The sequence below is a fragment of the Salvelinus sp. IW2-2015 genome, linkage group LG16 (genome assembly GCF_002910315.2).
Source record: "Salvelinus sp. IW2-2015 linkage group LG16, ASM291031v2, whole genome shotgun sequence".
NCBI classification, from domain to species: domain Eukaryota; kingdom Metazoa; phylum Chordata; class Actinopteri; order Salmoniformes; family Salmonidae; genus Salvelinus; species Salvelinus sp. IW2-2015.
The window spans coordinates 17,114,370-17,134,529 of NC_036856.1; the positions used below are offsets into that span (position 1 = coordinate 17,114,370).

At 44.6% G+C, this 20,160-nt stretch overlaps 1 protein-coding gene across 2 annotated transcripts in view; it reads right to left on the bottom strand.

Annotated features, from left to right (window-relative positions):
- The window catches only part of trabd2b (TraB domain containing 2B), a 104,137-nt gene that overhangs the window by 23,433 nt on the left and 60,544 nt on the right, over positions 1–20,160 (bottom strand). For both annotated transcript variants that reach the window (XM_024004936.2, XM_024004937.2), the window contains exon 4: positions 13,758–13,932. In XM_024004936.2, the coding sequence (XP_023860704.1) occupies positions 13,758–13,932 (175 nt within the window). The remainder of the gene's footprint in view (positions 1–13,757; positions 13,933–20,160) is intronic.

Here is a 20,160-nt window from a genome sequence, read left to right on the forward strand (position 1 = left end):
AAGAGAGAGATGATGAAACGCCACAACCCTGGCGTGCAGCGCCATCTCTATATCAACTGAGGCCACACGGGACAACAGTAACAGTAACAACTACAGTAAGCATAACAGCACCATTACAGGTAATACTGACAGTAACTGTAACGAGTAATACTACAGTATACGGTAACACTACAGTTGGTACCACCTAGTACCGTATACAGTAAGTAATACATAACGAGTAACAGCCACAGAAAGAGTAACGTACTACAGTAACAGTAGGCAGTAACACAACAGAATACTAGTAATACTAAGCATGTAACAGTAGCACGACAGTAAACAGTAACAGTAAATGTACAAGGAAACAGTAAACAGTACAGTAACAGGAAACGTACAGTAACAGTATAAGTACTATCTTAGTAACATATGAGCGAAATAACAGTAACAGTAACAGTACAGTAACAGTAACAAGTAACACAGAACAGTAAACCCTAGCAGTAACAGTACACACAGTCGACAACTATCAGTAAATACATGAAAACAGTAACAATGAACTGAACTAGTACAAACAGTAAACAGTACGTAACAAGTCAGAAACAGCAACAACTAAAGTCCAGTAAAGAACACTACAGTAACAAGTACACAGTAAAGTAACAGTAACGACACCGTAACAGTAACAGTAAATACAGTAACAGTAACCAGTAACACTACAGTAATCAGTACACACTACATACGTAACTTACATCATAAACAGTAACAGTAGATACACTACAGTAACAGTAACTATAACACGGTGATATGACAGTAACAGTAACAGTAACACTACGACAGTAACATGTACGAAACTCACAGTAAAATACAGCAACAAGTAAAGTAAGTACAGTAGACATAACACTACGTACATCACACTACAGTAACTAAATGGTACAGTAACACTGGGTACAACAGTAACAGTACGTAACAGTAGACATAGCGTAATAAAGAACCCACATAGTACACGACAGTAACAGTAACACGTAACAGTACGACACTACAGTAACATAACAGCTAACAAGTAAGACAGTAAACAACTACATAACATAACAGAAAGTAGCACTACGTAAAATATCAGTAACAGTAATCAATGACTAGGTAACAGTACAATACGTACACTAACAATAGGTAAACACTTAGTAAACGTAGACTATAGTACAACCACACAGTAACAGTACAATAGCAGTAAAAGTAACAGTATAACACTCAGAACAGTACAAATGACATAACAGTAACGACGTACCAATACAGTGAACATTATCCAATACATGTAACAGTAACACTGCAAAGTAACAGTAACGCTAAGCTACATGTAACAAAACGTAACCTACTACAGTACCACTAAGTAACACTACAGAACAGTACGCAATACAGTAACAGTCAACTGTATGTCAATACAGAAACAGTACCAATACAGTAACAGTAACTGTAGTCAATACTGTAACAGTACAATACAGTAACAGTTGGTAACCAAACATAACAGCACCACCACACTAACAGTACCAATACTAGTAACAGTAACACCACAGTACATAGTAACACAGTACAGAAGTAACACTACAGAAACTGTAACAGAATAGCACAAGAGAACTACGGTAACAGAAAACTACGTAACAAGTAACATAACAAGTAACATAACAACAGCATAGTACCACAGTAACTATAAGTACACAGAACAGCATAGAAGTAACAGTAAGCATAGCAATGACGTACCAGATACATAACAGTACACTAAGAAACATACCAGTAAACAATTTTACGTTAAAGACACTACACTAAGTAAGAACAACTACAAGTACCGAGTAACAATACAGTACCAATAACAGTAACAGTAGTCGAAATAAGTCAAGCAGTAAGAAACAGTAACAGTAACAGTAACAGCTACAGCACTACAGAACAGTAACAATTAACAGTGACAGTAGCACCACAGTAAACAGTAACATACAAAACCCTACAGTAACTACTACAGTTAACAGTAACAGTAAAATAACAGTACAGTAACACCACAGTTAACAGTATACAGAAACACTAACAGTGTAACACCTACAGGTACACAATACAACAGTACACTAGTAACAAACTAGAGTAAACTACACAATAACAGTAAAAGCAATCGTAACACTACATGTCGCAGTAACATTAACACTACAGTAAACAAACACTCAGTCAAAACGATAAGCAACAATGTAAGTACAGTAACAATCAGTAACAGTAGCATACTTCGAACAGTAACAGTGCATAACAGAATACACCGTAAGTAACACGTAGCAGTAAACGAGTATACAGTACACATAACAGTACAGTAACACCACAGTACACGTAACATAAGCATACACCAACTATCCAGTAACAGGCATTACAGTAAACTACAGATGAACATATCAGTAACGTAACGCTACGTGACGAGTAAACCAACAGTAATGAATAAGTAACCACAACAGAGTAACTAAGTAACAAGACTAACAACAGACTAATACACTAACGAGTAGCACGACAGTAACAGTAACAGTAAAACGATAGGACAGTTAACAGTAACTACCCATGGACTACTACTGTAACAGTAAAATCAATCTAGTAACAATCAAGTACAGAAATTGATCAACAGTAACGACAACAGTAAACATAGCAAGTAACAGGTCAACACTACAATTACAGTAACAGTCGGCACTACGTAATGACACAGTAAGCAGATAACAGTACATTCGCGTAACACTAATGTAACATACGTACCAGAACAGAAACCAGTAAACACCACAGTACATCACAGTACATTTACATTTACATTAAGTTCATTTAGCAACGCTCTTATCCAGAGCGACTTACAAATTGGAAGTTCATTACATATTCATCCTGGTCCCCCCGTGGGGAATGAACCCTACAACCCTGGCGTTGCAAACAGCCAGCTCAACAACTGAGCCACAAGGGCACACAGTAATACAGTAACACTACAGTAGCAGTACAGCAAGCACCATTACAGTAATACACAGTAACTGTAACAGTAATACTACAGAGTAACGGTAACAACTGACAGTGGTACCACAGTTACCGTAACAGTAGTATACAGTAAACAGTAACGACCACAGAAAGAGTATACTGACAGTACAGTAGCCAGTAAACACACAGACACAGTAATACGACAGAACAGTAAAGCCGCACAGTTAGACAGTAACAGTAACAGTGACAGTAACACTACGGAAACAGTAACAGTAACACTACAGGAATACTACAGTAACAGTATAAGTAACAGTATCTTTACAGTAACAATACAGTAGCAGAAAAAGTAACAGTACAGTAACAGGACATTAACAGTAACAGCACAGTAACAGTAACACTACATTAACAGTAACAGTGACACTACAGTAATACCACAGTAACAGAATACCACAGTAACAGTATCAGCAACAGTAACACTACAGTAACACTACAGTAACAATACCAGTAACAGTAATACTACAGTAACAGTAACAGTAATACTACAGTAACAGTAACACTACAGTAATAGTAACACTACAGTAACACTACATTACCAGTAACAGTAGCACTACAGTAACAGTAACAGTAACACTACGGTGATATGACAGTAACAGTACAGTAACACTACAGTAACATTACCAATACAGTAACAGCAACAGTAAAACTACAGTAGCACCACAGTAACAGTACCAATACAGTAACAGTAACAGTACCAATACAGTAACAGTAACACTACAGTAACAGTARCAGTAGCAGTAACAGTAACAGTACCAATACAGTAACAGTAACATTACCAATACAGTAACAGTAACAGTACAGTACCAGTAACAGTAGCAGTACCAATACAGTGACAGTAACAGTAACACCACAGTAACACTACAGTAACAGTACCAATACAGTAACAGTAACAGTACAGTAACAGTAACGGTAACAGTAACAGTACCAATACAGTAACAGTAACATTACAGTAACAGTAACAGTGCAGTAAACATTATAGTACCAGTAACAACAACAGTAACACTACAGTAACAGTAACAGTAACACTACAGTAACAGTAACACCACAGTACTACCATGGTAACAGTAACAGTAACACTACAGTAACAGTAGCATCAACAGTTAACACCGCGGTAATACTACGGTAACAGTAACAGTAGTACTACAGTAACAGTAACACCACGGTTATACTACAGTAACCGTACCAGTAATACTATGGTAACAGTAACACTGCAGAAACAGTAATACTACAGTGACAGTAGCAGTAACACCACAGCACAGTAATACTACAGTAGCAGTAACAGTACAGTAACAGTAACACTGCAGAAACAGTAACAGTAACACTAGAGCAATACTACAGTGCCAGTATCAGTAACAACACCTTCACAGTAACAATATAGTAACAGTAACAGTAACATACAGTAACAGGACATTGCCAGTAACAGTAACAGTACAGTAACAGTAACACTACATTAACAGTAACAGTAACACTACAGTAATACTACAGTGACAGTATCAGTAACAGTAACACTACAGTARCAGTAACRGTACAGTAACAGTAACAATAGCAGTACAGTAACAGTACAGTGCCAGCACAGTAACAGTAAAAGTAGCAGTAACATTACAGTTACAGTAACAGTACAGAAACAGAACAGTACTGGTGCAGTAACAGTAAAAGTAACAGTAACACTACAGTAACAGTAACAGTAACAGTAAACTACAGCAGCAGTAACAGTAACACTACAGTAACAGTAACACTACAGTCACACTACGGTAATACGACAGTTACAGTGACAGTAACAGCGGCATTGTTTAAAGTGGCTAGTGATACATTACATCAAGATGGCAAGATGCAGTAGATGGTATAGAGTACAGTATATACATATGAGATGAGTAATGTAGGGTATGAAAACATTATATGGAGTGGCATTGTTTAAAGTGGCTAGTGATACATCACATAAGATGGCAAGATGCAGTAGATGGTATAGCGTCAACAGTATATAACATATGAGATGAGTAATGTAGGGTATGTAAAACATTATATAAAGTGTTAGTGATAAAAAGATTACATACATTTTTCCATTATTAAAGGGGCTGGAGTTGAGTCAGTATGTTGGCAGCAGCCACTCAATGTTAGTGATGGTTTAACAGTGATGATTTAACAGTCTGATGGCCTTGAGATAGAAGCTGTTTTTCAGTCTCTCGGTCCCCGCTTTGATCACCTGTACTGAACCTCGCCTTCTGGATGGATAGCGGGTGAACAGCGCATGGTCGGGTGGATGTTTCTTGATGATCTTTTTGGCCTTCCTGTGACATCGGGGTGGGTGTAGTTCCTGAAGGCGCAGGTAGTTTGCAACCCGGTGGATGCGTGGCAGATCTCACTACCCTCTGGAGAGCCTTCCGGTTATGGGTGGAGCAGCTGCCGTACCAGGCGGTGATACAGCCCTGTCACGACTTCTACCGAAGGTAGCTCCTTTCCCTGTTCGGGCGGCGCTCGGCGTCGCYGGTCTACTAGCCATCACCGATCCCTTTTTCCTTTTCTGTTTGTTTTGTCTTTGGTTCTTTTTCACACCTGGTTTCATTTGCGTTAATTTCTGTGTGTATAATTGTAACCTGTTGCCTGCCTATGTTTGTGCGGGATTAGTCTTTTATTGTGATGTGCTCGGTTAGATCATACCGTTATTTGTTTTCACGGATTCGTAAGTGTAATCGTGTCGGAACTTTGTTTTTTCCTCCATGCGTTTGTACGGGTTCTCTGTTGTTGAGGGCGTTGTACCTTTTCGATTGTCCCATTCCTGTGTTGGTGGACTTTCTTATTAAAACACGCTTCTCAGACATCCCTGCTCTCCTGCGCCTGACTCCTACACCTACCACCTAGACGCACATTATCACAAGCCTGACAGTATGCTCTCGATTGTGCATCTGTAAAGGTTTGTGAGTGTTTTTGGTGACAAGCCGAATTTCTTCAGCCTCCTGAGGTTGAAGAGGCGCTGCTGCGCCTTCTTCACCACGCTGTCTGTGTGGGTGGACCATTTCAGTTTGTCCGTGATGTGTATGCCGAGGAACTTAAAACTCTCCACCCTCTCCACTACTGTCCCGTCAATGTAGATAGGGGGCTACTCCCTCTGCTKTTTCCTGGAGTCCACGATCATCTCCTTTGTTTTGTTGACATTGAGTGTGAGGTTATTTTCCTGACATCTCACTCCGAGGGCCCTCACCTCCTCGCTGGAGGCCGTCTCGTCGTTGTTGGTAATCAAGTAACACTACAGTAACAGTAACAGTAACAGTGCCCGTACAAGTGACAGTGACAGTGACCGTACAGTAACCGTACAGTAACAGTAAAAATACAGTAACAATAACAGTAACACTACAGTAACAGTAATAGTAACAGTACAGTAACAGTAACACCACAGTAACAGTAAAACAACAGCAAAAGTGACAGTAACCGTACAGTAACAGTAAAAATACAGTAACAGTAACACTGCAATAACAGTAAAACAACAGCAAAAGTGACAGTAACCATACAGTAACAGTAAAAATACAGTAAAAGTAACAGTAAAAATACAGTAACAGTAACAGTAACACCACAGTAACACTACAGTAACAGTAACAGTAACACCACAGTAACAGTAACAGTAACTCAGCAGTAACACCACAGTAACACTACAGTAACACCACCGTAACAGTAACAGTAACACCACAGTAACACTGCAGTAACACTACAGTAGCTCTACAGTAACAGTAACAGTAACAGTAACAGTAACACGACAGCAACACCACAGTAACAGTAGCAATAACACTACAGTAACAGTAACAGTAACACTGCAGTAACACAACAGTAACACAACAGTAACACGACAGTAACATTAACAAGTAACGGCAACAGTACCACTACAGTAACACTGCAGTAACACTACAGTAACAGTAACACTACAGTAACAGTACCACTACGGTAACAGTAACAGTAACAGTAACACTGCAGTAACACAACAGTAACACGACAGTAACAGTAACAGTAACGGCAACAGTACCACTACAGTAACACTGCAGTAACACTACAGTAACAGTAACACTACAGTAACAGTACCACTACGGTAACAGTAACAGTAACAGTAACACTAGAGTAACAGTAACATTAACACTAGAATAACAATAACAGTAACAGTACAATAACAGTTAAACAACAGCAAAAGTGACAGTAACTGTACAGTAACTGTACAAATACAGTAACAGTAACAGTGACACTACAGTAACAGTGACAGTAACAGCAACAGCAAAAGCAACAGTAACAGTAAAATTAAAAGTCACACGACAGTAACAGTAACAGTAACACTACAGTAACGCTACAGTAACAGTAACAGTAACAGTACAGTAACAGTAACAGTAACAGTAACAGTAACAGTACAGTAACAGTAACACTGCAGTACCAGTAACAGTAACACCACAGTACCCGTAACAGTAACAGTATCAGTAACACCACAGTACCCGTAACAGTAACAGTATCAGTAACACCACAGTAACACCACCGTTACACTACAGTAGCAGTAACAGTAGCACTACAGCAACAGCAACAGTAACAGTAACAGTAACAGTAACACCACAGTAACAGTAACAGTAACATTACGGTAACATGCCAGTAACACTCCAGTAACAGTAACAGTAACAGTAACAGACACAGTACAGTAGCACCACAGTAACACTACAGTAACACTGCAGTAACAGTATCAGTAACACTGCAGTAACAGTAACAGTAGCACTGCAGTAACACCCCAGTAACACTACAGTAACAGTGACAGTAACAGCAACAGTAACAGACACAGTACAGTAACACTACAGTAACAGTAATGGTAACAGTGACACCCCGGTAACAGTAACCCTACAGTGACCGTAACAGTAACACTACAGTAACACCACAGTAACAGTATCAGTAACAGTAACGGTACATAGCAGTAACAGTAACACCCTGGATCATACAGTACAGAACAAAGCACTGGATATATAGAGAGAGGGGGAGGTTCAGACTGTAGGAAAAGACAGTCTGTCCTAACATACTGTTGATGTACCATAGCCTCAGTGATTCTTTCCTTTGACTAATAGTGTGATTATTTGGTACCTAGCAGAGCAGCATATACAGTGAATTGCATAAAGTGGAGCAGCAATGCTCACTTCACTATAACACCACTCTCATGCCAGAAACGTTCCCCCCAACAGGGGGCACCAGAGAAAGTCAGAGAGTATTTATTTTCTGCTTGTTATGTTATGACTCCATGATCCCCACTCTTTTCATAAATAAGCTGTGTATGAAAATGAATAATGCCCTTGAGACGCTATATGTCATTACCCAGTGTCAGACACACACCGTGTACCATGGGGCTGCTAGAGCGTTGGGACTGTGGGGAGATTTTGGCATGGGGGAGARGGTGTTGGGGGCGGATGCTGTGGCAAGATGAATGGCCTGCCCAAACCACATTATACACACATTGTATAGTTTAATTACCCCCGGAAAAAGCATGGAACAACACAGGTAACTCTAGAAGGCCTTAACCTGAGCGTCCACCCTTTTCCTCCTGTTCTTGTTTTCTTTCTGTAGTTTGGACATGGTTCCTGRAGAACGGCATCCAAAGTAAATGCAGCGGGGGCCGTTAATAGTTATCGGCCATATGGAAGGAAGGAGCTCTTATAAACACTAGTTCTCCTCCAGCTCTTCTCTACTCTGAGGAGTCTGCAGCTGGGAAGATGGAGAGGGTGCCAGAGAAGACCCTGGATGGATGGGCCAAGACAGACAGACAGCGACAGAGAAAGACAAACAGACAGAGATGAAACAGAGACAGACAGATGGTGGTAGAGAGAGAGAGTCCCGGTCTGTGTTCCCATAGGCCTCCCCAGTACTATGCTCTATGAATGCATCTATAATGTGCTACGCATGTTTATCAGGCATTAGAACACTTCATAAGTAAAGTGGTAGCAGAAGTTGATGTCAGAAGGTGATTGTGGGATGTTTTGATATCAGCTTCTCTGAGGGCTGCTTCAGGCAGAAACCTAAAGGAAACGTAGGTCTCCACGGCCTGGTGCTCGCGTGTATGTACTCTCCGGGTTATCGCCCGGTTACTGCAGCGCTGCAGCCGTTTTCCCATCAGCTCACCTACCTGTCAGCTCACTCACTCACACACACCACATACACACACACACACACAACACACACACAACACACACACATTCACACACACACAACACACACACCACACACACACACACACACACCCATTCACACACACACATGCACACACACACACACACAACACACAACATCACACACATACCGGCCTTTCAGCTGAACAGGAAAACGCAGACGAAAAACAGACACCGCATAGGTGACCTGGCAACTCTCACTGTTCATACTCTTCCAGGCACCCAGTAAGAGGTCATCACAGGGCCATTCACCATCACCAACCCGTCTACAACCAACCCTATACCTCCCAGTCCACCCCTACCCAGTCCTACATCAGAGTCTATACCTCCCAGTCCACCCTACACCCAGTCCTACATCAGAGTCTATAACCTCCCAGTCCACCCTACAACGCAGTCCTACATCAGAGTCTATACCTCCTAGTCCACCCTACACCAGCCCTACATCAGTTTACACCCTGGTCACCCCACACCAGCGCCTACATCAGTAGTCTAATACCTCCTTGTCCACCCACACCAGCCCTACATCAGAGTCTATACCTCCTTGCCACCCTACACCAGACATACATCAGAGTCTATACCCTCATTGTCCACCCTACACCCAGCCCTAATATCAGAGTCCAACCTCATTGTCACACCCAACACCAGCCCTACATCAGAGTCTATAGCGCTCCTTGTCCACGCCCACCAGCCAGCCCTACATCAGAGTCCTAATACCTCAATTGTCCACCCTAGGCAACCAGCCCTATATCCAGAGTCATAAACCTCCTTGTTCCACCACAGATTATCCGCCTAATCATCAGAGTCTAATACCTCCTGTCCACCCACACCAGCCCACATCAAGAGTCCTAAATGCCTCCTTGTCACCCCAAACGCCTACATCCGAAGTCTATACCTCCTTGTCCACCCTAACACCAGCCCTACATCAGAGTCTATACCTCATTGTCCACCTACACGCAGCCCTACTATCAGAGTCCAATACCTCCATTGTCCACCCTACACCAGCCCTTATATCAGAGTCTATACCTCTTGTCCCCACCGCAGCCCTACATCATGAGTCTAATACCTCCAAGTCCACCCATACCAGTCCTACATCAGAGTCCTATACCTCCCAGTCCACCCCATACCAGCCCTAACATCAGAGTCTATAACTCCCAGTCCACGCCATACCGAGCCCTACAATCAGAAGTCTCCTACCTCCTTGTCCACCCCACACACAGGCCCTTACATAGAGTCTATACCTCTCAGTCACCCCACACCGCCTACATCAGAGTCTATACTTCCCAGTCGCACCCATACCAGCCCTAATCAGAGTTCTATCCTCCCAGCCACCCCATACCAGCCCTTCAACAGGGTCGATGGTAGAGTATTCCACAAAATGGGAAAATGAAAATGAGTGTTTCTTATCGGACATATTGAAGCAGTAAAGTTCTATATGGTCCCCGTGCCTAACAACCCCAAACGCACACCCCCTGACTACCCCACTATCCCGCGCTACTTCCCGTCCTCTACAAACCCCTACTTCCCCCACTAAATACCCACTACTCCCCCCTAATCGCCCTAATCCCCACGAAATTCCCACTACTCCCCACTAATCCCCCCTACTCCCATCTAAACCCCCTACTTCCGCCTAATCCCACTACTCCCCACTAATCCGCCCTAACCTCCTCTAACCCCTCTTGCCCACTTAAACCCTACCTCCCCCCTTTAAACGCCCTACTCCCACTCAACCGCAATACTCCCCCCACTGACCCCGCTACTTCCCCACTAAACCCTACTTCCCCACTAATCCCCAACTCGAAACGCCCTACACCCCCTCTAAACCTCCTACTCCTCCACTAAACCTATCACCAACTAAACCCCCTACTCCTTCACTAAACCGCCCTACTCCCTCTAAACCCTACTCGCACTAAAACTCCCTACTCCCCTCTTAAACCCCCTATCCCGCCACTAAACTCCCCTACTTCCCTTCTAAACTCCCTACTCCCCCACCAATCCCCTTACTCCCGCTCTAAACCCCCTACCTCCCCCACTAAACTCCCTACTCCCCTGCTAAACCCCCTACTCCCCCACTAAAACTCCCTACTCCCCCTCTAAACTCCCTACTCCCCCACCAAAATCCCCTACTCCCTCCTAAACCCCCTACTCCTCCTCTAAACCCCGTACTGCCCCCACCAAATCCCTACACCCCCTCTAACTCCCTCTCCCCTCTAAGCCACTCTCCCCTCCAACCCCTCTACTTCCCCGCACCAACCCCCGGCTACTCCCACCAAATCCCCTAATCCCCCTCTAAACTGCCCTACTCCTCCCTCTAAACCCCTACTCCGTCCACCAAATCCCCTACACCCCTCTAAACTCCCTACTCCCCTCTAAACCCCCTACTCCCCACCAAACCCTACTCCCCTCTAAACCCCCTACTCCCCTCTAATAGTCCCTTACTCCCCTCTAAACCCCCTATCTCCCCCTCATAATGTCCCCCTCTAACTCCCTAACTCCCCCTCCAACCCCCTACTCACCATAAACCCTACTTCCCTCACTAAACCCCCTAACTCCCCCACCATAAACCCCCTACTCCCCTCCCTTTTTAAACCCTACTTCCGCCACAAACTCCCTAACTCCCCTCTAACCCCTACTTCCCCCACTAAACTCCCTACTCCCGCTTCCTAAACTCCCTACTCCCCACCCAACCCTACTCCCCTCTAACCACCCTACTCCCCACTAAACTCCCTAAGACTCCCCCTCTAAAACCCCCTACTCCCCACTTAAACCGCCTAACTCCCCACTAAAAACTCCCTATCCCCTCTAAAACCCCTATCCCTCCCCACCAATCCCCTACTCCCCTCTAAACTCGCCTACTCCCTCCTCTAAAACCCCCTACTACCCCGTCCACCAAATCCCTACCACCCCTCTAAACTCCCCTACTTCCCCTCTAAACCACCTACTCCCCCACGCAAACCCCTACTTCCCCCTCTAAACCCCCTACTCCCCCCTCTAAAGTCCCTACTCCCGCCTCTAAACCCCCTACTCCCCCCCTACTCCCCCTCTAACTCCCTAACTCCTCCTCCAACGCCCCTACTTCGCATGCACCCCCTACTCCCCTCTAAACCCCTACTCCCCTAAACCGTACTCCCCTCTAAACCCCCACCCACTACCCTCCCCCATACCCACTCAGTCTGCTCTCTCTCTCATTCCTTAGCTCTGGCTGGGAGGAACGGTTTTGGTTCACCTTGTTATCTGTGGTTCAACATGGGTTTCTGTGTTCCATGCAAACACATTTTAATAAAGGAGGATGTATCTTTCAGATTCATCAGCCCTTTTTCCTCCAGCCGTTCACGGAATGCTGGCCATGGATTAATTAGATGAAGCATTAACTAGTTAGCTCTTCAAACCCATTCAGTGTGCCATGCACACACCAAAAACAACCACACGCATCACACGTCAACAGCGTGCGCGCGCACACACGCACGCACGCACGCACGCACAAAACACCACACACAACACACAACACCACACACACACACACACCACGCCGCCGCACGCACAGTCACGCACGCACACACTCCCCTCTCCTACAGGACACAGTGCACCATCTCAGGAACAATTAGCAGCATCAGCATGGACATGCTAATTGAAACAAAACAGTTCATGGTTCCTTCATTTCTGGAATTTGGGAGGAACTGCTGGTAATTAGGCACTATAGCTGTGTGTGTGTGTGCATAGCGCGTAAGTTGGTGTGGGTGTGTCGTGCGTGTGTGAGTGTTTTTACATATGTTTCTACATGCCAGAGATCTGGGAACCATTGAAAGACTATTATTGTCCTGCTCTTTCTCCAGTTTGCTTTCAAACATGTGAATTAGATCAATATGCTCACCATTGTTCACCTAAACACACATTAACATTGGTGTCGCGCACACACACACACCACGCGCACGCACGCACGCACGCACGCACGCACGCACGCACGCACGCACGCACGCGACGCCAAGCACGCACACACCACACACACACACACACACACACCACACACAACACACAACACACACACACACACCACACAACACACATCACCCACACAGCACACACAACACACATCAGTATACACACACACACACGGAACTGTAACCGTGAGCATTCCTTGCCTCCACTGAGATGTGGGGTGTGTAGCACTGTAAGTTCCTCTCCTCAGCTCTACGCTCCATTAGTCTTTACTGGTGGCTGGAGACAGCTGAGGGAGGGCTGAGGTGCAGGGGAGCACTGTGAACATGGCCTCCTGACTTCATCTGTCTCCTCTGCTCTGGCTGACAAAACCCACCTCTGACTGGGCCATAAGGAAAGGTCATCTACCATTTACTACTGTCCCCCCATCCAACCTGCCGCCACTTCCAGCTCCCTCTGTCCCAACACTAAGCTTCAGTGCTGGTGAAAAACAGACACACAGAGTTTCTGTAAGCACCAGAGATGGGGTCCCATTGAAGTGCCCATAGGCACAGATCTAGGTTCAGATTACCATCTCAAAATCCTCCCCTTAATCTGTAGAGGTGACCATAGATCAGGGTTTCCTGGACTCATGACCTCCCAAACCTCCCCACTCACCTGCACCAAAAGCAAAGAAGAAGGTCTGGGAGGGGTTTCGCTGGATGAGGGCGGAGATGCGGTGTGCCATTCGCTCATTGCGTTTGTAGATGAGCTCCTGGCGGAAGTAGTTGTCAATCTGAAGTGCTGTGGTCTTCTCATGGGCCGGCAGGGAACTGTTGATGAAGTGAGGGAGCTGAGAGAGAGCGATAGAGAGAGAGAGAAAGAAAGAAAGAAAGAAAGAAAGAAGGAAAGAAAGAAAGAAAGAAAGAAAGAAAGAAAGAGAGAGAGAGAGAGAGAGAGAGAGTAAGAGAGGGGGAAGGGTGAAGAGAGAGCAGGAGAGGGAGGGGAAGGGGATAGAAAAGGAAAGTGAGAGGGACAGAGTGAGAGAACAAGGAAAGAGAGAAGGACAGAGTGAGAGAAGGAGGGTGTTAGTGACGTCCTGGCACACGTGTGCCCCGTGTGAGTGTGCAACCTGGCAGGAGAAAGTGTTCCTGAACATTTCGCCGAAGCCATGTGTAGCATGACAGCCTGATGGAAAATGACTACCTGCTACAGAGAGAGAGAGAGAGGAGAAGAGGAGAGAGAGAGAGAAAGAGAGAGAGAGAGAGAGAGAAGAGAGAGAGAGAGAGAGAGAGAGAGACGAGAGACTGACATTCATACTGGAAAGGGTGTGTGTATATGTGTGTTTGCATGCCTACGTGTGTGTGTGTGTGTGGTGTGTGTGTGTGTGGTGTGGTGTTTGTGTGTGTGTGTGTGTGTGTGTGTGTGTGTGTGTGTGTGTGTGTGTGTGTGTGTTGTGTGTGTAGTGTGTGTGTGTGTGGTGTGTGTGTGTGATAGAGAATGTGTGTTTAATTGCGGTTTGATGATTTTTACAGCCGACAGCGTCCTGGCTGTAGTCAGCTCTGGCCCGGCCAGGGGCTAGGCCAGGCCCGTAATCTGCGGATTATTTAAGAGGTCTTGGGGGAATGGGAGTGGAGTGGGAGGGTAAGTCTTGCGTTAGAGGGGGCCTCAAGGGCCACCTTTAACAGGGATAGGCTGAGGATCCTGCTCTATCATAAGCTGACACTACACATTACTACACACAGGCCAGGCTGCAAGACTGCACCTTGAGGCCCGCACTGTACTGCTCTCAGGAGTATCTCTGTTCAGTTTTCTTAACGCTCTGGGGTCAAAGTGTTGTTTAGGAACAAGTTTCCTCTCGCACTTCCCTGACCAGGGCTACTCCTCCCCAGTGAGAGAATGGAGGAGGCGAAGGAGAGAGCGGGAAAAGAGAGAGAGATGGAGAGAGACCAGGAAGGGGTATCAGGAAAAGAGCGTCAGAGGGTACAGGGGTGGTGTGAGGGAGATGTGGTGTGGTTGTGTGGTGATAGTGTGTGTGTGTGTGTGTTGTGTGTGTGTGTTGTGTGTGTGTGTGTGTGTGTGTGTGTGTGTGTGTGTGTGTGTGTGTGTGTGTGTGTGTGTGTGTGTTGTCTCTTGGGGCTTTGAAGACTGATTGCCTGGAGGGCCCTGAACTGTACTGTATGATGTGGACACCTGTAGCTGCTGATCAAAGTCTGTGTCTGATTGCAACTAGCTCTCACAGTCTCAAGTCAGAATTAGACATTCATCCATGTTTGTCAAATTTCGAAGTTGTTGCAAACGTCACATCTCAAACTGTTTAAGGTTAAGTTTAGGCATTAACTCTGTATTTTTAAGTTTAGGGTTAAGTTTAGGCATTAACTCAGAAAAGTTAAGGTTATGCATTAACTCTGAATAGTTAAGGCAAGGGTTAAGGTTTGGGATAGGCTTAAAATGCTGGATTCAAAATTGCAACCTTTGGAGCATTCAGAGGCAGATGCTTACGCCCCTCTGCATCCCTGTCAACAACACCTAGCAAAACCCAAACCTACTTGAAGGTAACAGCGCTCACTGCTGCCCCTAGTGGCCAGTTTTCTACATCATCTCCCGACGTCCTCAAACATTTTAAGGCTCCCAAGTGGTGCAGCGGTCTAAGGCACTGCATCTCAGTGATAGAGGCATCACTATAGACCCTGGTTTGATACCGGGCTGTATCACAACCAGCTGTGATCGGGAGTTCCATAGGGCGGCGCACAATTGGCCCAGCGTTGTTCGGGTTAGGGGAGGGGTAAGCCTTCGTTGTAAAATAAGATGGATGTTGAATACTGACTTGTATCATGGGTGACCTGGCTGCTGATTGAGCTGCAGCACTAAATGTGATGAAAAGGACTGGACAGCTGCATGAAAAACACCTAATTACATAGGTATGTGTGAGTGATGAGCTGCGCTGTTAGCATCAATAGTCTCTAGCCATTAAAAAATGATGGTCCACAGATCTAATTGAATCTGAACAACCCTTTAACTATAATAGAATATGGAAAAATATGACCTTGGCATCCCATAATCTGAACCATCAATTTATACATTTTAGGTTTGTTCACAGACTGTATTTAACACCAAGGAAACATTTTACGATGAAATTGGCCTCAACTCCTAAGTTTTCACTGTGTCCCCTAAATCAGGTAGGCACATTCCTTTATATGACGTGGGAGGAGTACCCTGAATTTAAATGCTTCTGGGGCAAAGTTACAACATTCATTTCGAAGTGGTTGAATATAAATATTCAATGCTTCGCATCTATTATGTTACTGAAAGATGATAGCTCCTTGAATCTCTCAATCAATCAATCGCTCTCCGTAGCCGATGTGAGTAAGACCTTTAACAGGTCAACATTCACAGACAGATTACCAGGACGTGTACTCCGAGCATGCGCTGACCAACTGGTAAGTGTCTTCACTGACTTTATCAACCTGTCCCTGACCGAGTCTGTAATACCAACATGTTTCAAGGAAACCACCATAGGCCCTGTACCCAAGAACGCCAAGGTAACCTGTCTAAATGACTACTGACCCGTAGCACTCACATCTGTAGTCATGAARTGCTTTGAAAGGCTGGTCATGRCTYACATCAMCACCATTATCCCAGAAACCCTAGACCCACTCTTATTCACATACCGCCCCAACAGATCCACAGATGACGCAATGTCTATTGCACTCCACACTGCCCTTTCCCACCTGGACAAAAATAACACCTACGTGCCTCCCGGGTGGCGCAGTGGTCTAGGGCACTGCATCGCAGTGCTAGCTGGCGCAGTGGTCTAGGGCACTGCATCGCAGTGCTAGCTGCGCCACCAGAGTCTCTGGGTTCGCGCCCAGGCTCTGTCGCAGCCGGCCGCGACCGGGAGGTCCGTGGGGCGACGCACAATTGGGCTAGCGTCGTCCGGGTTAGGGAGGGTTTGGCCGGTAGGGATATCCTTGTCTCATCGCGCTCCAGTGACTCCTGTGGCGGGCCGGGCGCAGTGCGCGCTAACCAAGGGGGCCAGGTGCACGGTGTTTCCTCTGACACATTGGTGCGGCTGGCTTCCGGGTTGGAGGCGCGCTGTGTTAAGAAGCAGTGCGGCTTGGTTGGGTTGTGCTTCGAGTTTATACAGCTCGTTACCTGTATAAAAGACACCTGGGAGGCAGAAATCTTTCTGATTGAGAGGGGGTCAAATACTTATTTCCCTCATTAAAATGCAAATCANGCACGGTGTTTCCTCTGACACATTGGTGCGGCTGGCTTCCGGGTTGGAGGCGCGCTGTGTTAAGAAGCAGTGCGGCTTGGTTGGGTTGTGCTTCGAGTTTATACAGCTCGTTACCTGTATAAAAGACACCTGGGAGGCAGAAATCTTTCTGATTGAGAGGGGGTCAAATACTTATTTCCCTCATTAAAATGCAAATCAATTTATAACATTTTTGACATGGGTTTTCTGAATTTTTATTTTGTTGTTCTGTCTCTCACTGTTCAAATAAACCTACCATTAAAATTATAGACGGATCATTTCTTTGTCAGTGGGCAAACAAAATCAGCAGGGGATCAAATACTTTTTTCCCTCACTGTACATATTACCTCAATTACCTTGACTACCCGCACATTGACTCTGACCAGTACCCCCTTGCTACTGTTATTTTATGTTGCTCTTTAATTCTTTGTTATTTTTCTTTTTTCTTATTTTTTTCATTTTTATTTGTATTTATTTATTGTTTACTTCAGTTTATTTAGTAAATACTTTCTTAAAACATATTTTTTCTTAAAACTACATTGTTGGTTAAGGGCTTGTAAGTAAGCATTTCACTGTAAGGTTTACACCTGTTGTATTCAGCGCATGTGACGAATACAATTTGATTTGATTTAGATTTTTGATTAGATTTTTTGGCAGGCAGCACTGATGCAAAAAAATATGTTAACTCTTAGATAGCAATCACCTCACTCTCTCCCAATTCTCCAGTGGATACAGTTACTATTTAACTTTTTAGGGATAGGGGGCAGTATTCAGGAAATTTGGATGAATGACGTGCCCAAAGTAAACTGCCTGTTACTCAGGCCCAGAAGCTAGGATATGCATATAATTAGATAGATTAGAAAACACTCTGAAGTGTAATGGCTGTGAGTATAACAGAACTGATATGCCAGGCAAAAACCCGAGGACAATCCATCCGGATTCTTTTTTTTGTTGAGGTCACAGCTCATTTAAATGCTTGTTTATAGGATATTCAAAGGAATACCTCCCAGATTGCCGTTCCTATGGCTTCCACTAGATGTCAACAGTCTTTAGAAAGGGTTTCAGGCTTGTTTAAAAAAAAATGACTTAGTAATTATAGTTTTTCAAGGTGGCTCTCATTTTGACTGTAGTCTTGCACCTCGTTATTTATCTCCGGTATTGAACATACTACATTCCGTCTTAAATTTTATTGTTTATTTACACATTAGGGTACCTGAGGATTGATTAGAAACGTTGTTTGACTTGTTTGGACGAAGTTTATTGGTAACTTTTGGGATTCCTTTGTATGCACGTTGCACGAGTGGAATGGGTGGATTACTGAATCAAACGTGCCAACTAAACTGACTTTTTAGGGATACAAAGAAGGACTTTATCGAACAAAACAACCATTTGTTGTGTAGCTGGGACCCTTGGGATTGCAAACAGAGGAAGATCTTCAAAGGTAAGTGATTTATGTTATCGCTATTTCTGACTTTTGTGACACCTCTGCTGGTTTGGAAAATGTTTAATGCTTTTGTGTGTGGGGCGCTGTCCTCAGATAATCGCATGGTATGCTTTCGACCTAAAGCCTTTTTGAAATCTGACAATGCGGCTGGATTAACAAGAAGTTATGCTTTTAAACGATGTAAGACACTTATATGTTCATGAATGTTTAATATTACGATTTTTGTATTTTGAATTTCGCGCTCTGCAATTTCACCGGATGTTGTCGAGGTGGGACGCTAGTGCCCTGACAGTGTTGCCAACTCCTCAGTAAGGAAAGTAGCTATTGGCTGTCCTAAAAGTCGCTAGAAGTCGCTAAATGACGTCATCACCTAATTTGCATAATTGGCCATGTGCATGTAATTGTGATGGACGCTGTAGGAGAGAGGAATAACGTTGTGGGAGAGACAAAAAGTGAGTAAAAAACACCCTAAATATGTTTAGAACTACAAATGAGCAAGCTGCAGAGAGTGGCACACACAGCGAATAAGAACCAGATATTTGAGGCCATACTCCTCCTTCAGCACTTTATGGACCCCATTGTTAATCCGTCATAACAGAGGCATTGTCAGTCCCTATCCCCAGGAGTTTCTCTTTTTTAAGACAACGCTTCTCGACGAAAGCCACAAAGGTTAGGGGAATGGGATGGGGTTGGCGGTGGAGACAGGTTAGGGGAATGGGTTGGGGGTGAAGACAGGTTAGGGGATGGGATAGGGGTTGGGGGTGGAGACAGGTTGGGGAATGGGATGGGGGTTGGGGGTGGAAGACAGGTAAAGGGGAATGGGATGGGTGGGGTGTGAAGACAGGTTAGGGGAATTGGATGAGGGGTTTGGGGTGGAACAGGTTGGGGGACTGGGATGGGGGGTCGGGGTGGAGGCCCACTTTTTATTTAGCTTTTTTCCCCTGTTTATACTGAAGTAAGTAAGACTTTGTAGATATGCACTTATTGTAATGTTCTATTTTTAATTATTTTTTTATTCTTCTGAGTGGCAGTCCACAGTAAATGTATGAAATAATGAATTGAAAATATATGGAATATGAAATTATATAAATGTAAATATTGTGCCTGTAACCACCCCCAATGAAAAAAATAAAATTATCTCGCGCTCCCCCAAAACACTCTCATCCCATCTCACAGTCTCTTAATCTCGCTTTCTGTCTCGCTCACGCTCTCGCTCTCTATCTCTATCGCTTGCTCTTCTCTCGCTCTCTCTCTCTATCTCTTGCTCTCTCGCTCTCGCTTGCTCTCTCTCTCTTCGCTCACTCTCTCTCTCTCCGATCTCAGTCTCTTAATCTCCTCTCTCTCTCTCTCTCTCTCTCTCTCTCTCTCTCTCCTCTCTC